General features: G+C 38.8%; 1 protein-coding gene and 1 long non-coding RNA gene across 3 annotated transcripts in view; both read left to right on the top strand.

Moving 5' to 3' along the window:
- The first annotated feature begins 321 nt into the window (after nt 1-321).
- On the top strand, nt 322-2,328 carry LOC131255415 (uncharacterized). Its single transcript, XM_058256124.1, has 3 exons — nt 322-624; nt 734-800; nt 1,163-2,328. The coding sequence occupies exons 1-3, from the start codon at nt 337-339 to the stop codon at nt 2,035-2,037; spliced, it is 1,230 nt and encodes a 409-aa protein (XP_058112107.1). The 5' UTR covers nt 322-336; the 3' UTR covers nt 2,038-2,328.
- A 103-nt stretch (nt 2,329-2,431) lies between these two features.
- The window catches only part of LOC131255418 (uncharacterized), a 33,864-nt gene continuing 13,363 nt past the window's right edge, over nt 2,432-22,932 (top strand). Inside the window, exons 1-2 of one of the 2 annotated variants that reach the window (XR_009176013.1) lie at nt 2,432-2,463; nt 3,444-3,504. This is a non-coding gene — a long non-coding RNA (uncharacterized LOC131255418). Of the gene's footprint in view, nt 2,470-3,443; nt 3,536-22,932 lie in introns of both variants that reach the window. The other variant, XR_009176012.1, reaches the window with a different exon arrangement.

The following is a 22,932-nucleotide window of genomic DNA, read 5'->3' as shown; positions in this document are numbered from 1 at the left end:
ACTAGCCTGTGTCGCCGCCAACTGGGCCCACGAGATGGTCCACTAATTTGAACCGTCAATATTTTCATTTATATGCTTGATAAGCTATTTTAATGTAACCACGCTTCTTTGATGTTGATAACCTTTGATTTTGTAGAGCTGTATGGAAGCTATTGAAAATTTTATTTTTACTGTTATAAATTAATATACAGACACTGATGGTCAGAATGATCAATCGATAACAAGGTTTTTAGCACAGAAGTACAACATGGACGGTTCCGATCATCGGACCACTCAGCATGTGGACCTCAGCGGGTGGAGACACACGCTGGATGGTGTAGTCGCGACGGAGGCAAAATGAACGGGTGTATTAAAGGGAGGGTATCAATTCAGCGTGATTGGAAACAGAAAGGAGAGACGGAGAGAATTGGTAGAATTACAGGCGTTTCTCATTTTATCCATTTCTCATCGCCCGTTCGCTCACGAATTCTGTCTTCCTCGCTCGAATTTTTGCATGCTCCAGGGGTTGGGTTTTTTTTTTCTTTTGAGCAGAAGGAAAGAAAGAAAGGCATGGGTTCTGATCCGGGGAGCAACGTATCCTCCATGACTGCATTTTCAAGGGATATGATCGGCAGGAAGAAGAGGGTTAGTTAGAAACAGAAACAAAATCATTTCTATTACCATTTTCTTATTTCTCTCCTTTAGACCCCCTTTTCTCTTCTTCTAACTGCATATCCAAATTCCCAATCTTTAGACGAACAGGTCTGCGAAATTGAAGCAGTGCAAGCTTGATGCAAGGCGCGAGCAATGGCTTTCTCAAGGTATGTATGCATGCATGCATTCATGCTTTATTAAGTCCTCCCTTCACTTCCTTAAAAGGAAGATAATTTTGGGCATTGATTATTTTCTGGACGCACTTTCAAATTGGAATTTCTATCCTCAGCTGCTGCATTCAGATCGACGGTCTAAACTCCAAATTGCAATTATGTTGTCGAAAGAAACATAACTGCAATTTGATTGCTGCACTATGAATGAATAATACAAATGAAATCCTCTTGATTAACGCAAACACAAGCGTTCGCTTACATGGATACAGCCAAAGTGTTCCTTTAAATCTAATCTAATTTTGAATAAATAATAATAAAGGATTTGTTGGTGGGTTTGGTGGGTGGGGTTTCTGCAGTCAAGAACAAAGGAGGTGACAAGGAAATGAGTAGGGGTTCTTCTCCTAACCTGCATTTACCTTTGATGGACGGGCTTGATGGGGCCTTGGGAAATTTTGAAACCAAGTCAACAAGTGAAGGGAATGAGGGATCAAACCTCCAAGACAGCGACTCAGAGTCGCTGACAAACAGCACCGGGAGCACCAATTTCGGCAATGTCTCCTCCAGGAAGGAGCATGCTCGCAGCAGTAGCAGCAGCAGCAGCAATGGGTGCTTCTCCAGAAGCATCAGCCAGGATGAAGAGGAAGAAGAAGATGGATGCTTGGATGATTGGGAGGCTGTTGCTGATGCCCTCACGGCTAAAGACAACCACTGCAACCTGAATCCAGGATCTCCTACTAAATCTGAGATCACCGTGGAGTCTGCTGCTCCAGAAATTTCATACCAGGTGGCTCGGGTCGTGGGCATATCTAAGCTGCCATGTGAAGGAGTGCATCCTAGAGCAGCTGCGATAAGCTCTCGGGCTTGGAGGCCAGACGATGCTTTCCGCCCGCTGAGCTTGCCCAATCTCTCAAAGCAGCATAGCTTTCCTGTGAACATGGTGGAAGGGCATTTTGGCCGCAGAAACGATAGCTGGAGCTGCCACGGTATGGTTTCTCAGCCCTCGTCGTGCCCCATCTGCTACGAAGATCTTGATCTGACGGACTTTAGCTTCCTACCCTGTTCCTGCGGTTTCCACCTTTGCCTTTTTTGTCACAAGAGGATTCTTGAGGCGGATGGCCGTTGCCCAGGCTGCAGGAAGCAGTACAGTCCTATGGATGGGGAAATGCGTGTAAGTGGAGGAGCACCGCTGTTCCGGTTGGCTCGTTCTTGTAGCATGAATTCAAGATCTTAGGAGGAGAACCTTTATTTTCTTGATTTTGTATGTGGGTCTCTTTTTCCTTTTGTGAGTTGTGTGTGTTTCGATCGCCGTAAGGGTTGAATTTTCTGAGGAAAGATGTGAATATATTGTTAGAACCTGAAGAACTGAAGAGCAGCAGCTGGGAACTTTTATTTCTTATGAGTTTGACTCTTACCTGTATGGTGCATATGCCAATATAGAGGATGCTTGTGCAATGTGAATAGATAAGATGGTACAAACACTGCTACATCAAATCTAGTAAACTATATTTCTTTAAGCTTTGAATTGACTTGTTCATTTTTTAATTTCAATTGAACCTTTACTATGTAAAGTAGGTTTTTGATGTTACTGTGCTAATGCATGATCCTTCCCATCAAGGTGATACAAAGTAGGCATGTCAGTTCAACTGCAATTGATAAGGTACTGGTCGATCTCTTTTTCTCATAAAGAGACTGTTATGGTTATTGTTTTTTAATGTCAGCCTGGTCTCCCTGGATGATAATCCTATAGTCGTTACCAATAGAAATAGTACTCATTATGTATTATTATTATTATTTTTTAAAAAAAAATTATTTTCATTTCTTTTTGTAATTTGAAAATTGCAAAGAACATCAAACTCTATCAATGTTGTTGTAACCTTGTCCCAGCTATTGGGGTCAGCTTCATGAATCCTATTTGACGATAATTTTTTATGATAGGACCTTATATAAGTGAAAAGGCTTTCTCATCCCTTCTCATGGCCTTTATGCCAGTACTTTTTGGATATCTGCTTTCCCTCCAAGCCCCTCAACCCTAGTCAAAGTTCCTCGCATGCTAAGGCTGCATCGAGTTGTCTTATCATGTGGCTGAGCCATCTCAACCCTCCATTTTATTTCCCATTGGGACTACTCTCAGGTCCCATTTATTGACCTCATTTCTATTGTAGCTCTAGGGTGCTGCCACATCTTGCTGTCTTACCTTAGCCCAAGTGCTTGCTTGCCTATTTTGGAATGATTTCTAGCGGTATGTTTGCTGAATCCCTGAGGTTTGCTTAATTATTGCTCCTATTGGGTTAAATATAGTCTTCGTGGCTATCTGTTTTCTTTTTGGTCCGTGGTGCAACCTTTGCTCATTAGATGAGTTCAGTTATTAGCTCTGTTGTGGTCACTTGACTTCAGAAAGAGTTAAACATCCTCCTTTTCATTTTCACATCTCTCATCACTTTAACGACATAAATAGGAAGAGATCCGGGCAATGATTTCCATGGCTCCTTGAGGTAAACTAATTTCATATGTTATTGTTATTATTGATCATCATCATCCTCATCATCCTCATCATCATTGTCGTCGTCGTCATCAACATCATCATTATTTTGATTTTCTTTACTATGTTACGTTACTACTATTTCTCATTGATTTCAGTAAAAATGAAGAAGAAGAAGAAGAAGAAGAAGATGGATGTTGGTGTTGGTGGTACCTTGCAGTGAAGTACTATACTTCTGTTATTGATTGTAGTAAGAATGTGCTTCTGAAAATTACTATAGCTTTGCAGATTTCCAGGTTTTATGATTATATGGATATGCACCTTTGAAGGTATGCATGTTGCAAACAAATTATCTAGAGAGAATCCATCCTGTTTGGTCATTCCATTGTATGACTTAAGCTTGAAGGTAAAAATTGTTGGATCGTATAGTGTTACCTTTCAAGAGTGCATTCTCTGGACGAGTGTAGAAAATTATGCTCAAACTGCCATAGGATGCATGATTACGTGAGAATTAGGGATTATGTTAGTGATTTTGTCGTTTGGGTGGTTCACCCAATGAGCAAAACAAAGTGGAAAATTGAGTCCAAATTGAAAGAACAAAATTAAGCTTATTTGTACCAGATTTGGGGTCTCAATGTGGATCTTGAATGCAAGAAAAAACTTACAGGTATTGAAGTATATAGGAAATAGAGGGAGAAAGCGGCAAAGAATGAATCAAGGGCATTACACCACTAGAGAAGATAGGGCTAGGCTATTACCCCAGTAGATTAAACTGTAGCATCACATCTAGGGTTGCCAACAACTTGTGTTCGGGTTGAGTCCTTGTGTACATTACCTGGGACCACCTAAGGTGTCTGGTTCAGTTCTTGTTGAGTTCAGTTCCAAGTACTGCATTGGACGAATTGGACCCTAATCTGAATGGGTTTGGCATCTATTGGTTTTCATGGGTCCTGGTTTCATGTTCAGGTCTTTGTTGAGTTCAGTTCTGAGTACCGCATTCAAGGAATTGGACCCCAATCTGAACAGGTTTGGTACCCATTCGGTTCTTAGTTGTTCTAGCTTAATGTCGGGTTTGGTTCAAGTCCAGGTTGGATTCAGTTGGATCGGGTGCTTATTAAGTCTTAACTGTTAACCTTATGATTGGAGATAATATGATGAGGATGGATTATGACATCGCTAAATAAGATTGGAAAAATTAGTTGTTCGAAACCAGGTTTAGGCAATCTTTGAGGAAGAAAAAGATGTTGATGCAAGCCTTTAAAAAATTCAAATGAAATAGCTGGGATGGCAAGATGTGGGAATTTGATTGGATATAGGAAGGCCAAGGTGTCCCCCGTTCGAATGCAAAGTGTATGGAATCTGTTAGAGTAAAGGATGTGGATAGGTCATAGGTAAGGTCCTTTTTCCAATTGGTATTGGCGTGCTGAGCGTGCTACGGTTGTTCTCTTTGTTTGGCTTTTTTCAAATAAAATTCTCACTCCTTTAGGAAAGAGGTATCCAATTTCATATTTATTCAGCTCACCTACCCCATACCCGTACCTCAATGGTCTCTCCCCTGCACCCCAACACCTCTATGTTTGTTATTTTTTGAGTGATAAATGTGATTGAAGGAGCCTAAGAGGGAAAAGAATACAAACTAACAAGTGCCACCCCTACATTACAAGGAGGCCCTTTTGGCTCAATCCCATGTCTAGGGCTGGCAATGGGTCGGGTTGGTCCACAGATCAACTGGCCCAGCCTTCTTTTGAGGTGGGTTTGGGCCAAGCTAAATAGCTAACGGGTCGGCTTGGGCTAGAAATGTGACCCATTTAAGTAAATATGTTGGGTTTGGGTTGAACCCAACCCGAACAGCCCATATAGGTTATTAATGGGTTGGCCCGACCCAAACCCTACTCCACCCAACCTGCCAATATAGGTTATCAATGGGCTGGCCATATGATACAACATGACCCAACCCAAAACCTGAAGCAAAATAAAGAAAAAATGTATGGATAATTTATTTATGTTTGAGGATATCCACTGACAAGGCCTAGTTGTGCATGCCTTAGCCTCATATTCTATTCTTAAACCCCAATCTGGTCATTGTGGGGGGTTGGGTTGGGTCGGGCTTGATGAATTTTACACAATTCAGCTCGGGTCATAGGATAATGGGTTACAAGTCAGGTTTGGGATAGAGTTCTTGGCTAGTTGAACTCAAGCTGACCACGATCCAGCCCAACCCAACCCATTGCCACCCTACATCTGGCAGTAGAGCAACACCCTACAAGCTCCTTATGGGTGCGTTTGGATTGCCACAAATTTCTGATTTTTGTAGGATCTTGAGCAAAACATGTTTCATTGATCTTGATTTGAAAGTAAGCTAGTTTGAGTACAATGTTAGTAGTATTAGTATGGTTACGTGTATTGCTAGTTGGGGATATGGAAACATGTATCGATATTGCTGATATTATCAATGATAATCGAAAATGAATCGCTAAGGGAAATATTGGGGAAACATGGGGAAAATGGTGAAATTTCTTAATGAAACTTTAGGAGATGCTAAAATACACATTTGCATATTTAAGAATCACATAATTGCAAAAAAGATGTGTACATAATAAGTTTTCCTTTAATGGAGGCATAAAAGCACGTGACATTGGCTCAGGGAAACATGAGGAATGGATTTTCGAAGCACCGATAAAGGTGATTCTGATGCCTGAGGTTTGCATTGTGGATGAGGGACTTCCATGCATGGTCCCTGTGGGGCTCGAGAGATGGAATAGATAGGGCCCCACAAGTTGTTAATTCGCTAATGGGGAATTCACACTTAGGGATGAGACGCGGTGAACTACACTTGCTTCTGGATAGATGTGTGGGACAGAGGGCTCGTGGTTCTTGCTGTCCACCCTTCCTCTGCTTTGAGAACCGTGTGAATGGAGAGTGGGCAGAAGGGAATGAGGTCCTCATATGGAGTCGCACACTTGTCGAACAATTGTCCTTTTGAAGCAGATATTTCACAGTGCTCATTATCTTTCTTTTAAAATGGTTGAATTTTTCGATGATACTTCAAGAGATGTTAAATTCAATGTTCTAAAAATCAATGATATAGGCCGATATATCCCACGATATATCTTGTATCCCACCTGTGTGATACAAAATGCACAGGTAGTGCCAATAATATCCCACATGTTCGATTTGGTGAGCATTTCAAGTTCTGATCCCTTTTTTTTTTTTTTTGTTGAAATTACGTAAAATCAATTTCGAATGGTTATAAATCCATTGGTTTTTCATGTTTTGCATGAAAAATCATCGTAGTTGGAGCTTTTAGTTCGATATACATTGGTTCTTCGTGTTCTCCATCTATGTTTTTTTTTTTTTTTTTTTTTTTTTGAAAATTTCCTTCGACCAGCTATCAATTGAGACTAATTTTGAAGTATTTGATGAAATGATCATCACATGCACTCTGATTTCGAAATTTGAGTGTAGGTTGTCCGATTTAGGGAAAATTGGACAAAATTTGAAATTTCCCCAATTTCTCCCAAATTGCTTGCAATGTTGCATTCCAAACATGAAATCAAGCATGTATGAGTGTTGATCTACTATTTGTTAAGTCCTTGTCAATTTTCAGAAAGTAAAATCATTTTGGAATTAAAAAAATTATTAAAATATTTAATTTTGAAAATTTCCTTCAACCATTTGGAGTGTTTGATGAAATGATTGTCACGTACACTCTAAATGTTATGCATTTAATTTGAATATAGTTGCATTAGTTCAGTTAGACAACGCATAGCTTATGTCCCTATATAAAGGAAACCTATTATGTGCATCTTTTTTTTTTTGAGATGTTATGATTTAAAAGTGTGTATTAAGGTCTTTTTTAACAATCCCTGAAGTTTCATTGAAAAATTCAACCATTTCCCCAACGTTTCCCCATGTTTCTCAAAAAATGTGATAAATTACCTGATACAAACGATAGATCCCATGCGATAACCGATACGTATCTATTCCCAAGGATGCAATACATAACATGATAACGACATTTCAAAAATTGGCTAAAATACACATATTTGCACATTTAAGAATTAAATAATAGCAAAAAGACACATCTTTAGGAATTAAATAATAATTTTTCTTTAATGGGGGCCTAAAAGTATGTATCGTTGAATCAGAGAAACATTGGGGAAAATGGTGGATCCATCCATCCACCCATCCATCCCAAGGTTTGTTAGGTTATGTATTGGTCGTAATGGCCAATATGTAATAGTAATGGCGGTGACTGTTACGCGATACGAGGTTGAAACAGTAGGGTCCGGAAAAAAAGAACCGCAACTATTATTGGACATGACGACCAATACAGTCCTCGTAATGGTCGTTACACACAGTCATTGTTTGAATTATCTCTGATATTATCAAAATATCTTCGATATTATCGTTATCTCCAGCTTGGCGATACTGATAACACTAGTAGCGATGCCAATAACACCGGTAGTATTAGAAATTCTAGGCATCAACAATGTATCGCTAAGTATTGCCAACGTATCGATATCGCCAATCTGTTCAATTGTGTAAATTCTACGTGTCACTTATATTGCCAATGTATTGATATCGTTAATATTTTCAACTGCCTAAATTCTAGGTGACGCTTGCGTCACAAGTGTATTGAAGCTTGCATCACAAGTGTATTGGCGATATTTCAATAATATCGCCAAAGTAGAAATATCATAGAAAGTTTATTTATTAAAAAAAATTCAAATTCGTTTTTTATGAGTACATTGTTGTAAGCACTTCTCAATTTGTCATTGCTAATATTGATAATATCTCAATATTATTGTTATCATGTGTGATATCAAGACCACAATCTTTCATTTCCTTTACAGTTGTTGATGATTTTTTGGCAAAATATCATGAGTTGTTGATATTCTACAATATCGATAGATGATTGGATGGAAGGTCGGATGGATGATTGGATAGTTAGATTGTTTCTTACAATTACACATGCTTTTAAGCCCCCATTAAATGGAAACTTATTGTGTATAAATTCTTTCCGCAAACTTTTTATTCCTAACTATGCAAATATGTGTATTTTAGCATTTCTTGAAGTTTCACTGAAAATTCTACCGTTTTTCTATGTTTTCTCGCATTTCCGGTTATCACCGAAATCGATATTCTTTCCATATCCTCAGCTAGCAAAACTTGTAGCGATACCAATACTTCGAACACTGCGCACAATAACCCTAAAAGAAAACAAAAAAAGAAAAAAACATACCTGGTTTTCTTCTTCTTCCGTTTTTTCTTCCTCATCTTCTTCATATACTGTTGTGGCTGCAATGGTAGCTGCTGTGGCCCGTGGCCTCTTCTTCTTCTTCCCTCTCTGGTGCAGCCCTCCTCTCTCTCTCTCTCTCTCTCTCTCTCTCTATCTCTCTCTCACGCTCGCTCGCTCGCTCACTCTCTTTTCCTCTCGTTTTCTCTTTTTCCCCCCCTTTCCCTCTCATTTTCTCTCTTTTTCCCTCTCTCTTTTTCAAAACAAATGGATGGCGTGGCTGTGAAACAACCATGCACTTTACTTTTTTTTTTTTTGTAATACCCTGTGGTGTACGCCGCTTAGTGCACATGCGCTGTTTTGGTGCATGGAGCCCACCTTGATTTATGTGTTGTATATCCATGCCATGCATCAAAATTTTTAGTTCATTTTAGCGTATGGTCCCTAAAATCAAGAAGATCCAAATCTCAAGTGGACCACACAGTAGGCATTGAATGGCCACTGTTAAAAACTTCCCAAGGCCCACTCTAATGTTTATTTGCCATCGAACCTGTTGATAAGGTCACAAAGACTTGGTTGAAGGGAAAACACAAACAACAGCTTGATCCAAAACATCTTTTGGTCTCAAGAAGTGTTTAATGGTGGGAATTCAATCCTCATTGTGCAGTCCACATGAGATTTGGATCTTCCTCTTTTTTGGACCATGCCCGAAAATGAGTATGGCAAAAAGGATGGATGACATGGATATACAACAAATGTGTTAAGGTGTGCCTCACATTCAAGGCGTCACTCATTATGGTCCACCTGAGATTTAGATCAGCTTGATTTTTGGGACCATCCCTTAAAATGAGTTGGCAAAACAAATTAGCGGCATGGATATAAAAATACATTGAGGTGGGTGCCACGTTCAGGGCCACATTCGCTGGTGGTCCACCTAAGATCTGGATTTGCCTCATTTTTGGACCATGCTGTAAAAGGAGTTGGTAAAATGGATGGATGCCATGGGTATACAATATATACATCATGGTGACCCCACGTACATGGCCCTAAAATATTGTGCATGAGGCATATATTAACTCAAAATGAATTAATTACATTATGGGACCGTTGTTACCAAGTCATAGTCCAAAAATTCAATTGTTTGAATGATTTTCATTGTTTATTTGCAGACACTTGTTTTTTGAAATAGGGACCATTTGATATTTTTTCATTCACTGTCTAATAAATGTCCACCAATCCATTAGTGGGATAAGTGCCAATAGATTGCATGAATTTGAGGCTAATTTGAGACATCGAATGGTTTGCCAAATTAGCCCTAAATTGGCAATACTATTCGTCCGAATCTAATTTTTTTTTTTCCTTAAGATCCATTGGTGGAAATGATATCAAATTTTTAGGTATGTGAATTACTTAATAGGACACAAAGGTCCCTAGTCTTTGTATGTTGAAATGAAATGTGTGCAAGTTGCAAGGTATGTAATACACTAATACTATAAATATTAGTTAAACCTGCAAATATGAGATGCTTTGGTATTACATTCATTCTAATAAATTTATATTGATATTATATAGTTAAATAATTAAATGTAAAAAGATTTGCAATTCATTCTAGGTATTCAAGTTTATAAATTCATTAGACAACTTGATACAACATTCTCACTAAAGACAAGACCTTTACACTACCATAAAATGTTCAAAATTATAAATGAATGCCTCTTTGGAATATTTACAATTTTTTTGAATTTTTTGAGCAATTTTTTTGACCAATACAGGGCATATTGGCTGTTACGCCGCATGTACCGGTCATTATGCCGATTCAACGTACCCGTAACAGTGGGCATTGTTATGCCCACCTTTACTGCTACGGGACACCTTGATCCATCTAACCATTCATCCATGCATGCACATAAATACACACACACACACGTGCATGATCCATCCATTCATCCAACCATCCATGCATACATACAATGACACATGCATACACAAACACATGTATGATCCATCCATCCATGTAGGCATGCATACTGTTATGATGCCAATAGTTTAATCAGTGTTTTAAATAGCGGTAGCGCGATGTGTAGTGCTTAGCCTTCTATAGCGTGCAACGTAAATACGTAGTGTGTAGCGTAAGCTACACGATACTTCTATTTTTTAATTTAAAAATAGGATAAATATAATAAATTTGGAAAAAAGGAAAAGAAAAATATAAAAATGGCTAAAAGATGATTCATTTTATTAATTATAAGCATGTTCAAATGATTTATCAAAAGCCAATCCACATATATAAGCCAAATCAAATAATTATCACATCAACAATTTTCTAAGCAAACCACTTTAATTAATAATGTCTAATTGAAACCATAAGTCACAATTATGAAAAGAAATAAAAATCACATAGATTAAAAGTATCAGTACAATACAAGTGTCATATTCCTCAACATTAGATACAAAGAAAATATGAAAAAAGTAATAAAAAATAAAATAGTAAAAAAATACATTGTAGCTTACGCTACGTATGCTATGCGCTAAGTAGCTGTGGCGTACGCTACGACCCCTGTAGCGTACGCTATTTAGGACGCTACGTAGCATACGCTACCGCTACGCTACGGGCGCTATTTGAAACACTAAGTTTAATAGCTTTGACGCGTTTCATTAGTCCTGGGGCTTTTGGCGTATTGGTTTGGTTCTAACAATTGGTATCAGAGCCAACACCATGTCCTGCGTTCAAGTCACGGAAGGGACGACTTGTGGAAAGGGCAACTTGGACTAGAGTGAAAGCCGCTATGATATGGAGAGGGCTACCCGAACAAGCAGAGTGCAACTAACATGAGTGGAGAGGGCTACGTGGACAACCAGAGTGCACCTACCATGAGTGGAAATGGCAACTTAGAAAAAAGGCCGGAGTGAGTGCCACCACAGAGTGGGCTATCGTAGAAATCGACTGTGGAGTGTGGTTGAATGTTACGAATTACTATCCCAATGGTTTAATAGCCTAACTTGATGCATTCCATTAGGCTTGGGGCTTTTGGCATATTGGTTAGGTTCTGAACCCATTACAATACACATGCATCCATCGATCCATCCATCATACGTTATACATACATACATCAATCCATGGTCCATCCATGCATCCATGTATGCATACATCAATCCATGAGCCATCCATCCATGCATACATTTTCACACATACAAACATGCATTTCATCATACTACCATGCACCCATAAAAAAAATTTGAAATGGATTTTTTTCTAATAAATAGATTTTTGGCAACATCGATACTTGGCAATATTATTGAAATATTGCTGATATATTGGCGATACAGGCGACACCTGGAATTTACATAGTTGTAAACATTGGCGATACTTAGCAATATATTGGTGATATAGTTGGAACCTGGAATTTTTTATACTACCAATGTTTTCGGTATCGACCAGCTAGCGATATTGATCATATTGGTGATATTATCGTTAATATTGCCAATATTCAAAACACTGCCCTACTCTAAGCATTGAAAGCATATTGTAAGGGTAAAAAAAAATCCTTCTTTTGTTTGTTTGAAGGAGAAGGGCGAAAGTCTTATTTCATGAAATCCTGGTCCAACCAGGATTTTACGAAAGTCGACACTTTAGAAGGCTCTTTGGAATGCTATGCCACAACTTTGTTCCATTTTCTACTCTGGGTTTGTTAAGCTTAACTTGCATGTGCATTTTAAGGTGCCCATCTACAAACCGCCACGTGCCAATATGGCACATGCATGAGAGATCTAAGCCGTCCATCAGGTGGGTCCCATCGTGTAGATACCTTGGGCCATAAATCAGGGTGTCCAATATTCACATTGCTAACAATCTACTGAAAAGATAGGTGGCTAAAAAAATTGGCCAAATATTTTGAAGCCATCCATTTGTTTCCAACATGGTGGTCTGCATGATTAGTGAACTGTCCTGCGATTGCATCCACGTGGTGGGCTCTTCCTGTTAAACATCTCGAATCTCTCATGCAAAAGTTGCATTGGCACATGTGATGATGTGTGAATGGACAATTTTCTTGAGGTGTTTTGGCTTATTAGCGTACCTTTCAGATCCATATGTATGCACTGAACAATTGTAAGGTGCATACGTGCAACTCAAATTAAGCGTCCAAATTTTGTTGAATATACTGAAACAATGCCGGAACTTCTTGTTTGTACACATCTAATGGATGTTATAGGTGAAAAAAGGGTCAACAATATGAGTTAAACAAAAAAGTGTCAATTTCGATGTATAAATGTGTATAACCCTCAAATCTTGAACCATAAGATATAAACACATTTAATACTATTAACACTCCAATTTATAGTATGTCTCTTAGTACTTCAGCAACACGAGGCTTCTGTATACAACCGTGGGGCTTGATGAGGAGTATGGTTGGATATATAAGGGGATTGGGATAACACACCACTGGCTATGTGGACCCAACCGTCCAATCAGTTCCTTAGTTTGGATCCTTTGATTGGATTTGTGGGTACCATATTTCAATTGGATGATTTCTTTTGGCTTGATCTTTAGTCGGTCAACTTGTGTGGCCCTGATGCTTGGTTTTGATGGATCGTGTATGGTCATGGATGCATATTTAAGTGTTTTAGAATGTAATATGTTTTTAGTTAAATAGGTGCTCTCTCTCTCTCTCTCTCTCTCTCTCTCTCTCCCTCTCTCTCTCTCTCTCTAAAAGGTCTATAGGGACCGACAAATTTTCGATGATGTTTTAGTAACTCACCGAATTCTTTTGAGTTCTCTCTCCCAACTTCATGCTATATAGCTGAAATTATGCCCTCATAGTCTATTGCTTTCCTATTGTTGGAATGCATTTTATTTTGTTTTATTGAGTGATCATAGATTTTTTTATTTTTTTGAGAAAACAAAGTAATTACAATTAGAGAATCAGGAAACCCTTTTTGGGGAGCTTCTCTAGCAACTTCCTCTTTCATAGCATTCTAATGCAGGGGCATTTTTACACCGGGTTCGAGTGGGGTGGCCTGTGGGATGCAAGGGCACACTCAGGGTGGGCGGCCCGTGTAAGGTGTGTGGCTCATGTGAGGCGGAACCTGTGTGAAGTGGGGCCTACAAGGGGAGTTTGGCCGAGGTCCTAACCCCATGAGATGTGGGGCTTGGGCTATGAGATAAAGGGATTGATTCACAATGCTCTATCAGTTCGAGCTTTTAGAGCAAGTAGTTAATTGTCTTGCATTAAAGTGGTATCAGAGTGGGAGGTCTCGTGTTCAAGACTCCTCACCTGGGGTAATTAATGCATGAGCATTTTCACACTGGGCTCGAGTAGGGTGGCATGTGGGATGTAGGGGCACACTGGGGGTGGGCGGCCCGTGTGAGGCTGAACCCATGTCAAGTGGGGCCCACGAGGGGGGTTCGACCGATGTCCTAACCCATGGGATGTAGGGCCTAGGCTATGAGATTAAGGGATTGATTTGCCATGCTCTCTCAGTTCAAGTTTTTAGAGCAAGTGGTTAATTGTCCTGCATCAGATTCCCTTCTTAATTATATGGAGAAACAAAATGCACGAGTCATTGCTCAACTCTTCTCAACCCAATTAGCAAGTCTCCAATGGAAGATCCTTGAGTGCTTGCCATTCTAATTGCATTGGAGGAATTGCCTTAATCATCACCAGACCTTTTCATAAAGCTAGGCTCTAATCTCCTTTACCAAAAATTTTAACTTAGAGGTCTTGAGAAGGCCCTTATAACCTTCTTGATCATGCATCATCTCTAATAATTCTTACCACACATGACTGGCCCTTAATCATGGAATTGCGTGTGGGGATTGTGGAATCCATTGAGAGTGTGGATGGATTGAGAAAGGAGGAAAGAGGAGAGGGAAAAAAGAAGAAGAGAAGAAATGAGGATTAGGGTTCACATATCCCCAATTTCCACCTCTCTCAAGTCTATCAACACATTTTTCAATATTTACAAGAATGCCATTAATAACAACAACAAAAATATCCACTACATCCTAACCCTAGATGGGCCTAAGAATTGGCCATATAATAGCCCGTATTCACATTCGATAACACTCCTCAAGTTGGAGCATATATATCATGCATGCTCAACTTTATAAAGAGACGATCTAGTTGAGTATAACAAGAGCTTTTGTGAATATATTTGCCCGTTGATCTTTGGAACTTGATGAACGACATGCAAATTTCCTTAGTTGCAACTCTCAGATGAAGTGGTGAAGTGGTAGTCACGGATGAAGTGGCAATTAACTTCGATGTGCTTGGTCCTCTTATGATAGACATGTTTTTTGGTAATATGAGAGGTTGCTTGATTATTATAATACAACTTTATAGGAATCTCAACTATAAACCTAAGTTTACCCATTAATGTTTTTTGCCAAATAAGCTCATAAGTTACATGAGCCATTGCTTTGTATTCTGCCTCAACACTTGAATGGGCCACAACAGTTTGCTTCTTACTCTTCCATGTAGAAAGATTACCTCCTACAAAAGCACAATACCTAGATGTAGATTTCCTATCAAATGGAGAACCAGCCCAATCTACATAAGAATATCCTTGTACTCGAAGATGGCCATTCTGCTTGCAAAGGATACCACGACCGGGAGCTCCCTTTAAATACATGAGGACATGAATCATGGCCTCCATATGAGGAACCCAGTGAGCTTGTATAAACTGACTCACCATGCCGTCAAGATATGTAATATCAGGTTTGGCAATTGTTAGATAAATTAAATTTCCCACAAGTCGATGGTATCTCTTTACCCATCAATTAATTCACCCTGATTGACGCTAAGTTTTTTATTTGCACCAATGGGTTTGGTAGGCTTGGCCCCTAAAAGACTTGTCTCATCCGGTAAATTTATTGCATATTTTCATTGTGACAACTGACAAGTTGATGCATACCATCTTGGACTTGGCCACCCCAATGCCCAAGAAATGTCAAAGATGACCCAAGTCTTTCGTATAGAAATGGTGCTGTAAGAATTTCTTCAACTTGCCAAAACTTGTATTGTCATTGCCAATAGTGCCTGTCTCACTTTGCCAAACAAAAACAGAATGGTTGGCCTGGCTATGTTTCATCCCGAACTCAAACACCACTTTATTAAACTTGTTGAAAAGCTCTTGGAGATTGTTTTTAAGATTGCATACCTTATCTAACTCCCCCTGAATATTAAACCCAGGTGGTTGATCCATATAAACTTCATCAACCAAATCTTCATGAATAAAAACATTATTCACATCAAGCAGATATAAAATATAATGACCAATTCAAATTTGCAGTAACAGAAATAACTACTCGCACTGAGTGAAGCTTTGCCATAGGTGAGGTCTTTGAGTAGTCGATTCCAAGGATATCCTTTGGAAAATAATCAGGTTTTTAACCGATCCATTGAGCAATTAGGGTTGTATTTTGCCGTATACATCCATCTGCACCTAATTTCACGCTTTCTAGGACTTAATTCAGTTAATGTCCAAGTTTAATCCTAAGAAAGTGTTAACCATTTCTTCTTCCATAGCTCATTTTCACCCATCACAACTCAAAGTCTCCTGAAAAGAATGAGGAATGGACATAAGATGATAGGGACAGAGAAAATTGTCGGAATGGTGGAGATAAACCATTGAATGAAACAAAGTTGGAGATAAACCATTGAACGAATACCCTTACGGAGAGCAATGGGTAGATTACTTTTATCTGATGGTGGAGGCAAGGACTTATAAGAATGATGATCTTTTAATGAATTAGGTGGATTGGTAGTATTCATGATTATATGTACTCCATCTCCACGTTCGGAATGTCTGAGCAAATCTGTAAAGGTCGATCTGCTCGTTGTATAGACATCTCCTCAATTATAGTGGTGATATCCGGTGCAATGGGAAGAGTAGTTATGAAACTCTCTTCAAACCGTTAAGATTTTCCTTCTTCGTCAAAATACAACATTTGTTTAAAGAATGTGACATTAGCTAACACAACATTTCTGGGAGACGGGGTTATAACATTTGTATCCCCCTCAAGGCATTCAAAATCGGTTACATAACGGCCGTAACGGTAACGGCCATAACCTTTGCGTTACGGGGTCGAAACGGCCGTAACGGTCGTTACAGAAAAATGTGCCGTAACGGTCCAGTACAACATTTTTCAAAAAATAAAAAACGGCTGACTTGGGGGTTGTAACGGCCATTACGGCCCGTATCATAACGGTAACGGTGGTGGCCGTTACGGCCATCGTTATCGTTTTGGAACACCTTGATCCCCGTTGTATACGAGAGCACCCAAGAAACATACACTTGATGGCCCTTGTTTCAAACTTGCATGAACATGATCAAGCTAAGGCACAAACTATACACAACCAAACACCTTAGGAGGAATAGAGTAGGTGGGAATATGAGGATATAAGAGAGAGAAATGACTTTCTATCTTAAACAAATGAATGCATCCAATTTATTAAGTAGCATGCAGTTAAGATTGCATCTCTCCAAAATATTTTTAGAACCTTCGTATTTGACAATAAAGCTTTAGTAACATCCAGTAGATGACAATTCTTATGTTCCGCTACCCCATCTTATTGTGGTGTGTGTGAACGTGAAGTTTGGTAAATAATACCATGAGATGCAAGGTATGAATTAAATTCATGAGATAAATATTTTCTAGCATTATTAATGCGTAAACCGTTGAATTGAATTGAAGTTTGTTCTTCTTTAAAGCAAGAAAACACTTCTGATCAATCCTTCATCAAATATAGACGAGTCATACAAGAATAATCACCTAAGGAAGATTAATCACCTAAGGAAGATACACTTGATAGCCCTTGGTTCAAACTTGCATGAACATGATCAAGCCGATGCACAATGTATACACAACCAAACACCTTGGGAGGAATAGAGTAGGAGGGAATATGAGGATATAAGACAAAGAAATGGCTTTCCATCTTAAACAAATGAATGCATCCAATTTATTAAGTAGCATGTAGTTAAGACTGCATCGCTCCAAATTTTTTTATGACCTTCATATTTGACAATAAAGCTTTGGTAACCTCAAGTAGATGACGATTCTTATGTTCCGCTACACCATCTTATTGCGGTGTGTGTGAACATGAAGTTTGGTAAATAATGCCATGAGATGGAAGGTATGAATTAAATTCACGAGATAAATATTTTCTAGCATTATTTGAATGCAAAACATAAACCTTAGAATTGAATTCAGTTTGTGATTCTTTAAAGCTAGAAAACACTTTTGATCGATCTTTCATCAAATACAACCATGTCATACAAGCAGTGGTTAAATTATCGGCGATATTATCGAAATATCGCCGATAATATCGGTGTCGCTGCACTGGCAAAACTGAAACCCCAATTTTTCGTTTCTTTATGGTATATCGACGAAATATTAGCGAAATTTTCGATATTGTCGATAATTTGGATTCTCGCTGAGAACATCGACTGTATCCTTGCGTAAATATGTAAAAATCGGAAAAAGTTTACAAAAAAAAAAATCTTTGATTTTGGTAATACCTCGTTATCGCCGATGAAAATCTCGAGATCTTCTCGGATGCCAGAGGTTTTTTTTTTTTTTTTAAAAAAAAAAAATGGGGATGAGGGAGAGGGATTTTCGGTGTTTAAGTTGAAATTGGGGATCAGGCTCTGGCTTTGACGGACGTGGATTAGTTACCGACATGTTGAGTAGCGAGTCAGCTATGTCACCAAGTTCTGTGGGGCCCACTATGATGTATGTGTCATATCCACACTGTCCATCCATTTTGAGATGTCATTTTAATTCATGAGCCAAAGAACGAGGCAGATAAAAATCTGCAATGGACCCCATCACAGAAAATAATGGGGAGAGTGATTCCCACCATTGAAACTATCCTAAGGCCCACCATAATGTTTATTTGAAATCCAACCTGTTCAAAAGTTAAAAAAGACATGGAATAAGAGAAACACAAATATCGGCTTGATCTAAAACTTGTGGCCTTTAGAAGTTTTTAATGGTGGGCGTCACTGTCCCCGTTGTTTTCTGTGCTGGGGTCCACTGGAACTTTGGATTTAACTCAATCTTTGGATATTGCCCTAAAATGATCTCCCCAAGTGGATGGAAGGTGTGGATACAAAACATACATCATGATGGGGCCCACAGAACTTGGTGATGTCACTTCAATAGCCAGTCTCGCTACTCAATCCGCGCCAGGCTTTGACGGTGCAGGTCGGTGCTCCGTGGGCCCCACCATGATGCATCTGTTGTATCCATGCTTCTTATTCATTTTTAAATATTATTTTAGTGCTTGATCCACAAAATGAGGTAGATCTAAAACTCAGGTGAACCACACCACGGGAAGACAGTAGTGATTAAATGTCCACCATTCGTTCGTTTCTTGTGGTGTGGTCTACTTGAGTTTTTTATATTCTTCTGTTTTGTAGTAAAGCCATAAAATTATGTGTTAAAATAGATGAACGGAGTGGATGAAATAAGTAAGTAATGGTGAACCCCACATGGACCCCAACATGAGGAAGCGGATTAGATACGTAACAGGTTGAGCAGGGGCGCGGATTAGATACGGAAAAGGTCAGTAGCCAAATACCTACTGAAGTGATGTCACCAAGCTCTGTGGACCCCACCATGATGCATGTGTTGTATCCATACTGTCCATCCATTTGGAGTGATCGTTTCATGGCATGAGAAAAATAATGAGATAGATCTAAAGTTCAAGTGGATCCCACCATAGAAAGCAGTGGGGACAGTGACATCTCAAAACTTCTTAGGGGTCACAGAAGTGTCCGATCAAGCTTATATTTTTGTTTTCACTTCATCTATCTCTATGTTAACTTATGAATAGGTTGGATCTAAAAATTACATCATGGTGGGCCCTATAAATGTTTCAACGGTGGGTGTGACTGATCCCACGGTTTTCTGTGGTGGGTCCACATGAACTTTAGATCTATCTCATTCTTTTTCTCAAGCCTTAAAACGACCTCTACAAATGGTTGGACGGTATGGATACAACACATGCATCATGGTGGGGTCCACAGAGCTTGGTGACGTCACTTCCACGGATTGGCTATTGTACCTCACACCAACTATATAGCTGCTGTAGGCAGTGTTCGAATTATCTCCAATATTATCAAAATATCTCCGATATTATCTTTATCTCTAACTCAGCGATACCGATAACACTGGTAGCGAAACCGATAACACTGGTAGTATCAGAAATTTCAAGTATTAGCAATGTATCGCTAAATATCGTTAATGTATCAATATCGCTAATGTAATCACCAATATTTTCAACTATGTAAATTTTAGGCGTCACTTGTATTGCCAATGCATCAACATTTCTAGTGGATCCAAACCTTTATTTTAGGTAATGCTTGTATCATAAGTATATTGACGATATTTCAATAGTATCGCCAACGTATTAATATCATTAAAATTTTGTTTATTAGAAAAAAATTATTTTAAAATTTTTTCATGGGCACATGGTTATATGTAGTGTTCAATTTGTCATTGATAATATTGATACTATCTCGATATTATCGATAACGCAATATACGCGATATCGAGAGTCGAGACTACAATCTTTCGTTTCCTTTACAGTTGTTGATGATTTCTTTGTGAATTATCATGTGTTGTTGATATTTTACAATATCAATGAATGTTTGGATGTAATGTTGGATGGTTAAATAGGACAGATGGGATGGTTAGACTGATTTTTTACAACAACACATGCTTTTAAGGCCCCATTAAATGAGAACTTGTTATGTATGCATTTTTTTTGCAATTTTTTTTTAAAAATATTTCTAAATATGCAAATATGTACATTTTAACATTTCCTAAAGTTTCGCTGAAAATTTCACCGTTTCCCCAATGTTTCCCTGCATTTCCGGTTATTAGCGATATTATCGGCGATATCGATATTGTTTCCGTATCCCTGGCCAGCGAAACTTGTAGCGATACCGATACTTCGAACACTGGCTGTAGGTACGTGTTCGTGTGAAGACGAGCACTGACGCTTCTTGAGCTCTGAGTTGTACGAACGGTTCAAAGGAGATCAAAGTTACATGGGCCCCACAGTGATGTATTTATTATATCTACACCGTTAATCTATTGTTAGAGATCATTTTAGAGCATTATACAAAAAATGAATCATATCCAAGGATGACATCACTGTAGGGCCTATGAAGGTTTCAACGGTGGAAATATCTGCACAGTTAATCTATTAACAGCTCGGGTGACAAATAGACATCATTGTAGGGCCTAGGAAGGTTTCAACGGCGGAAGTCATTATTCCCACTGTTTCCTACGGTATGATCCACTTGAGATTTGGATATGGTTCAACCTTGGGCTCAACTCCTTAAATGAGCTGAAAAAACGTATGGACGGTGTGGATAAACCACTTATTTTCACGGTGGGCCCCACTTATTATTTAATGCATTCTAGTAATGATTTTTTCATTTCTGAATATGTAACTATGTGTATTTAGGCATGTCTTGAAGTTTCACAAAAAAATTTCATCGTTTTCCCCATGTTTTCCTCTTTTTCCCCGTATTTCCGGTTATCGACGATAACAATATTATATCTTTATCTCTGGCTAGCGAAACTTGTAGCGATACCGACAACTCGAACATTGCATACAAGGATAATCACCCACAAAAATAATGAAGTATTTGAAAATAAATAAACCAATAAGATGATTTGGACCCCAAATATTAGAATTTACTAAATGAAAAGGTTTATCACTTATCTTGTTTAGATGAGGAAGAAAAGACGCTCTATGGTGTTTATTCAATTCACATGCCTCACATTCTAACCTAGACACATTTGACAATGATGGGACTAGACTCTTCACATTACTTAAGGAGGGATGAGCAAGCTTGGAATGTCATTGATGAAGATGTATGTTTGCAATGCAACTTCAGTTATTCCATGATCGAGGTAAGAGAGTCCATTTGCTTCATGTCCTCCACCAATTATCCTCTCCGTCTTTAGATCCTAGAACTCACAATAAGAAGGATAAAATGTGATAGAATAATTTAAGGACTCGGTTAGCTTACCACGATATTTCGTAACGACCACCATAGTTACTGCTATGATATGGCCTATGGTAGTTGTTACTTCTTTTCTTAATTTTTTTTTAAAAATTTTTAAAAACCAGAAAAAACTTGTCTCGACCTTGTAAGGGGCCATTACAAGGCCATTATAGTTACTTTTCTGTAAAGGTCGTTACAATCATTATGACCTCGTAACACGCTATGGCTGCCACTGTTACCATTATGGCCTTGTAACGGCTATTACGACACATTGTTATGCACTGATAACAAACACAAATGAAATTTAGGAATGCAAAGTATTGATGACAACGAAAATGAAAGGCTAGGACAGATTGTATCCAACCCCAACACATGGGTTAAAATACCATTTGCCAATGTGGCCAAATATGTGGATGACTACTGTACTAATTGAGATAACACACTATGCTTATTGATCATATGATCGAAAACTCCTGAGGCAGTGACTTAGGGTATACTATCAGACAATGCAAGACAGACAGTACTTCATTGTGCGAGAGTAGCCTTGGATGATGATTTGTGGGTGGAGTGATCCTTCAGAAGTTTGGTATATTCTTCCTTGGATAGCGTAATTGTATCACCTGAACTACTGGTATCAGAAGTGGAGCAGATGGGCTTGGAGACATAATCTCGGTGCCATCATCAGAGGAAAGAACCTGATTCACTCAGGCAAGCTTACTAATAAGATCCCAACATGTGCTTGCTGTGTGGTTACTGAAACCACAATGAGTGCAATGTTGAGTGCCATGGCTGTGGCCGTGGTTGCCACTGAAATCTGTACCATAATCTCCTCAATTGTTTTGGCTTCCTTAGTGACCTTCCCCTTATCTCTATCACCAAAATGGCTACCATGACTACGGCCACCACCACGACTTCTCCCATCTCCTCTTCCAGATGTAGACATAAATGTGAAATGATCTGACAAAGATGAACTTTGTACACCGTCCAAACGTTGAAAGTGAGCACAAGCCTCAATAAAAGAAGGGATCTTGCTAACTCTGAGAATCTGAGTTTGGACAAGCTTGAACTTGGGACAAAGACCATAGAAAAATTTGGCAATATGGAATTCCTTTCATTGCCATTGCAGTCTTGTAATTTGTAGATAGGGGCTAAGTATACGTTAGTTCCTCCCACATCCCTCGGAAGGTAGAATAATACACTCCTATGCTTTATCTCCTTGTTGAATAGCGAAAATACTTTGAAGTAACTTGTAGAACAGAACTGAGTTAAGTTCTTTTCCCCTCAATGCATCTCCTTCAGGTTATCCTAGACTTCTTTTGCTGTTTTAAAAAAGATAATACTTGCACTAATATGAGTCTCCATATTATTCCATAACAAAGCCC

The sequence above is a fragment of the Magnolia sinica genome, chromosome 9 (genome assembly GCF_029962835.1).
Source record: "Magnolia sinica isolate HGM2019 chromosome 9, MsV1, whole genome shotgun sequence".
Taxonomy (NCBI): domain Eukaryota; kingdom Viridiplantae; phylum Streptophyta; class Magnoliopsida; order Magnoliales; family Magnoliaceae; genus Magnolia; species Magnolia sinica.
Note: the sequence above shows the minus strand (reverse complement) of the source record. Positions and strands in the feature narration are given on the sequence as shown.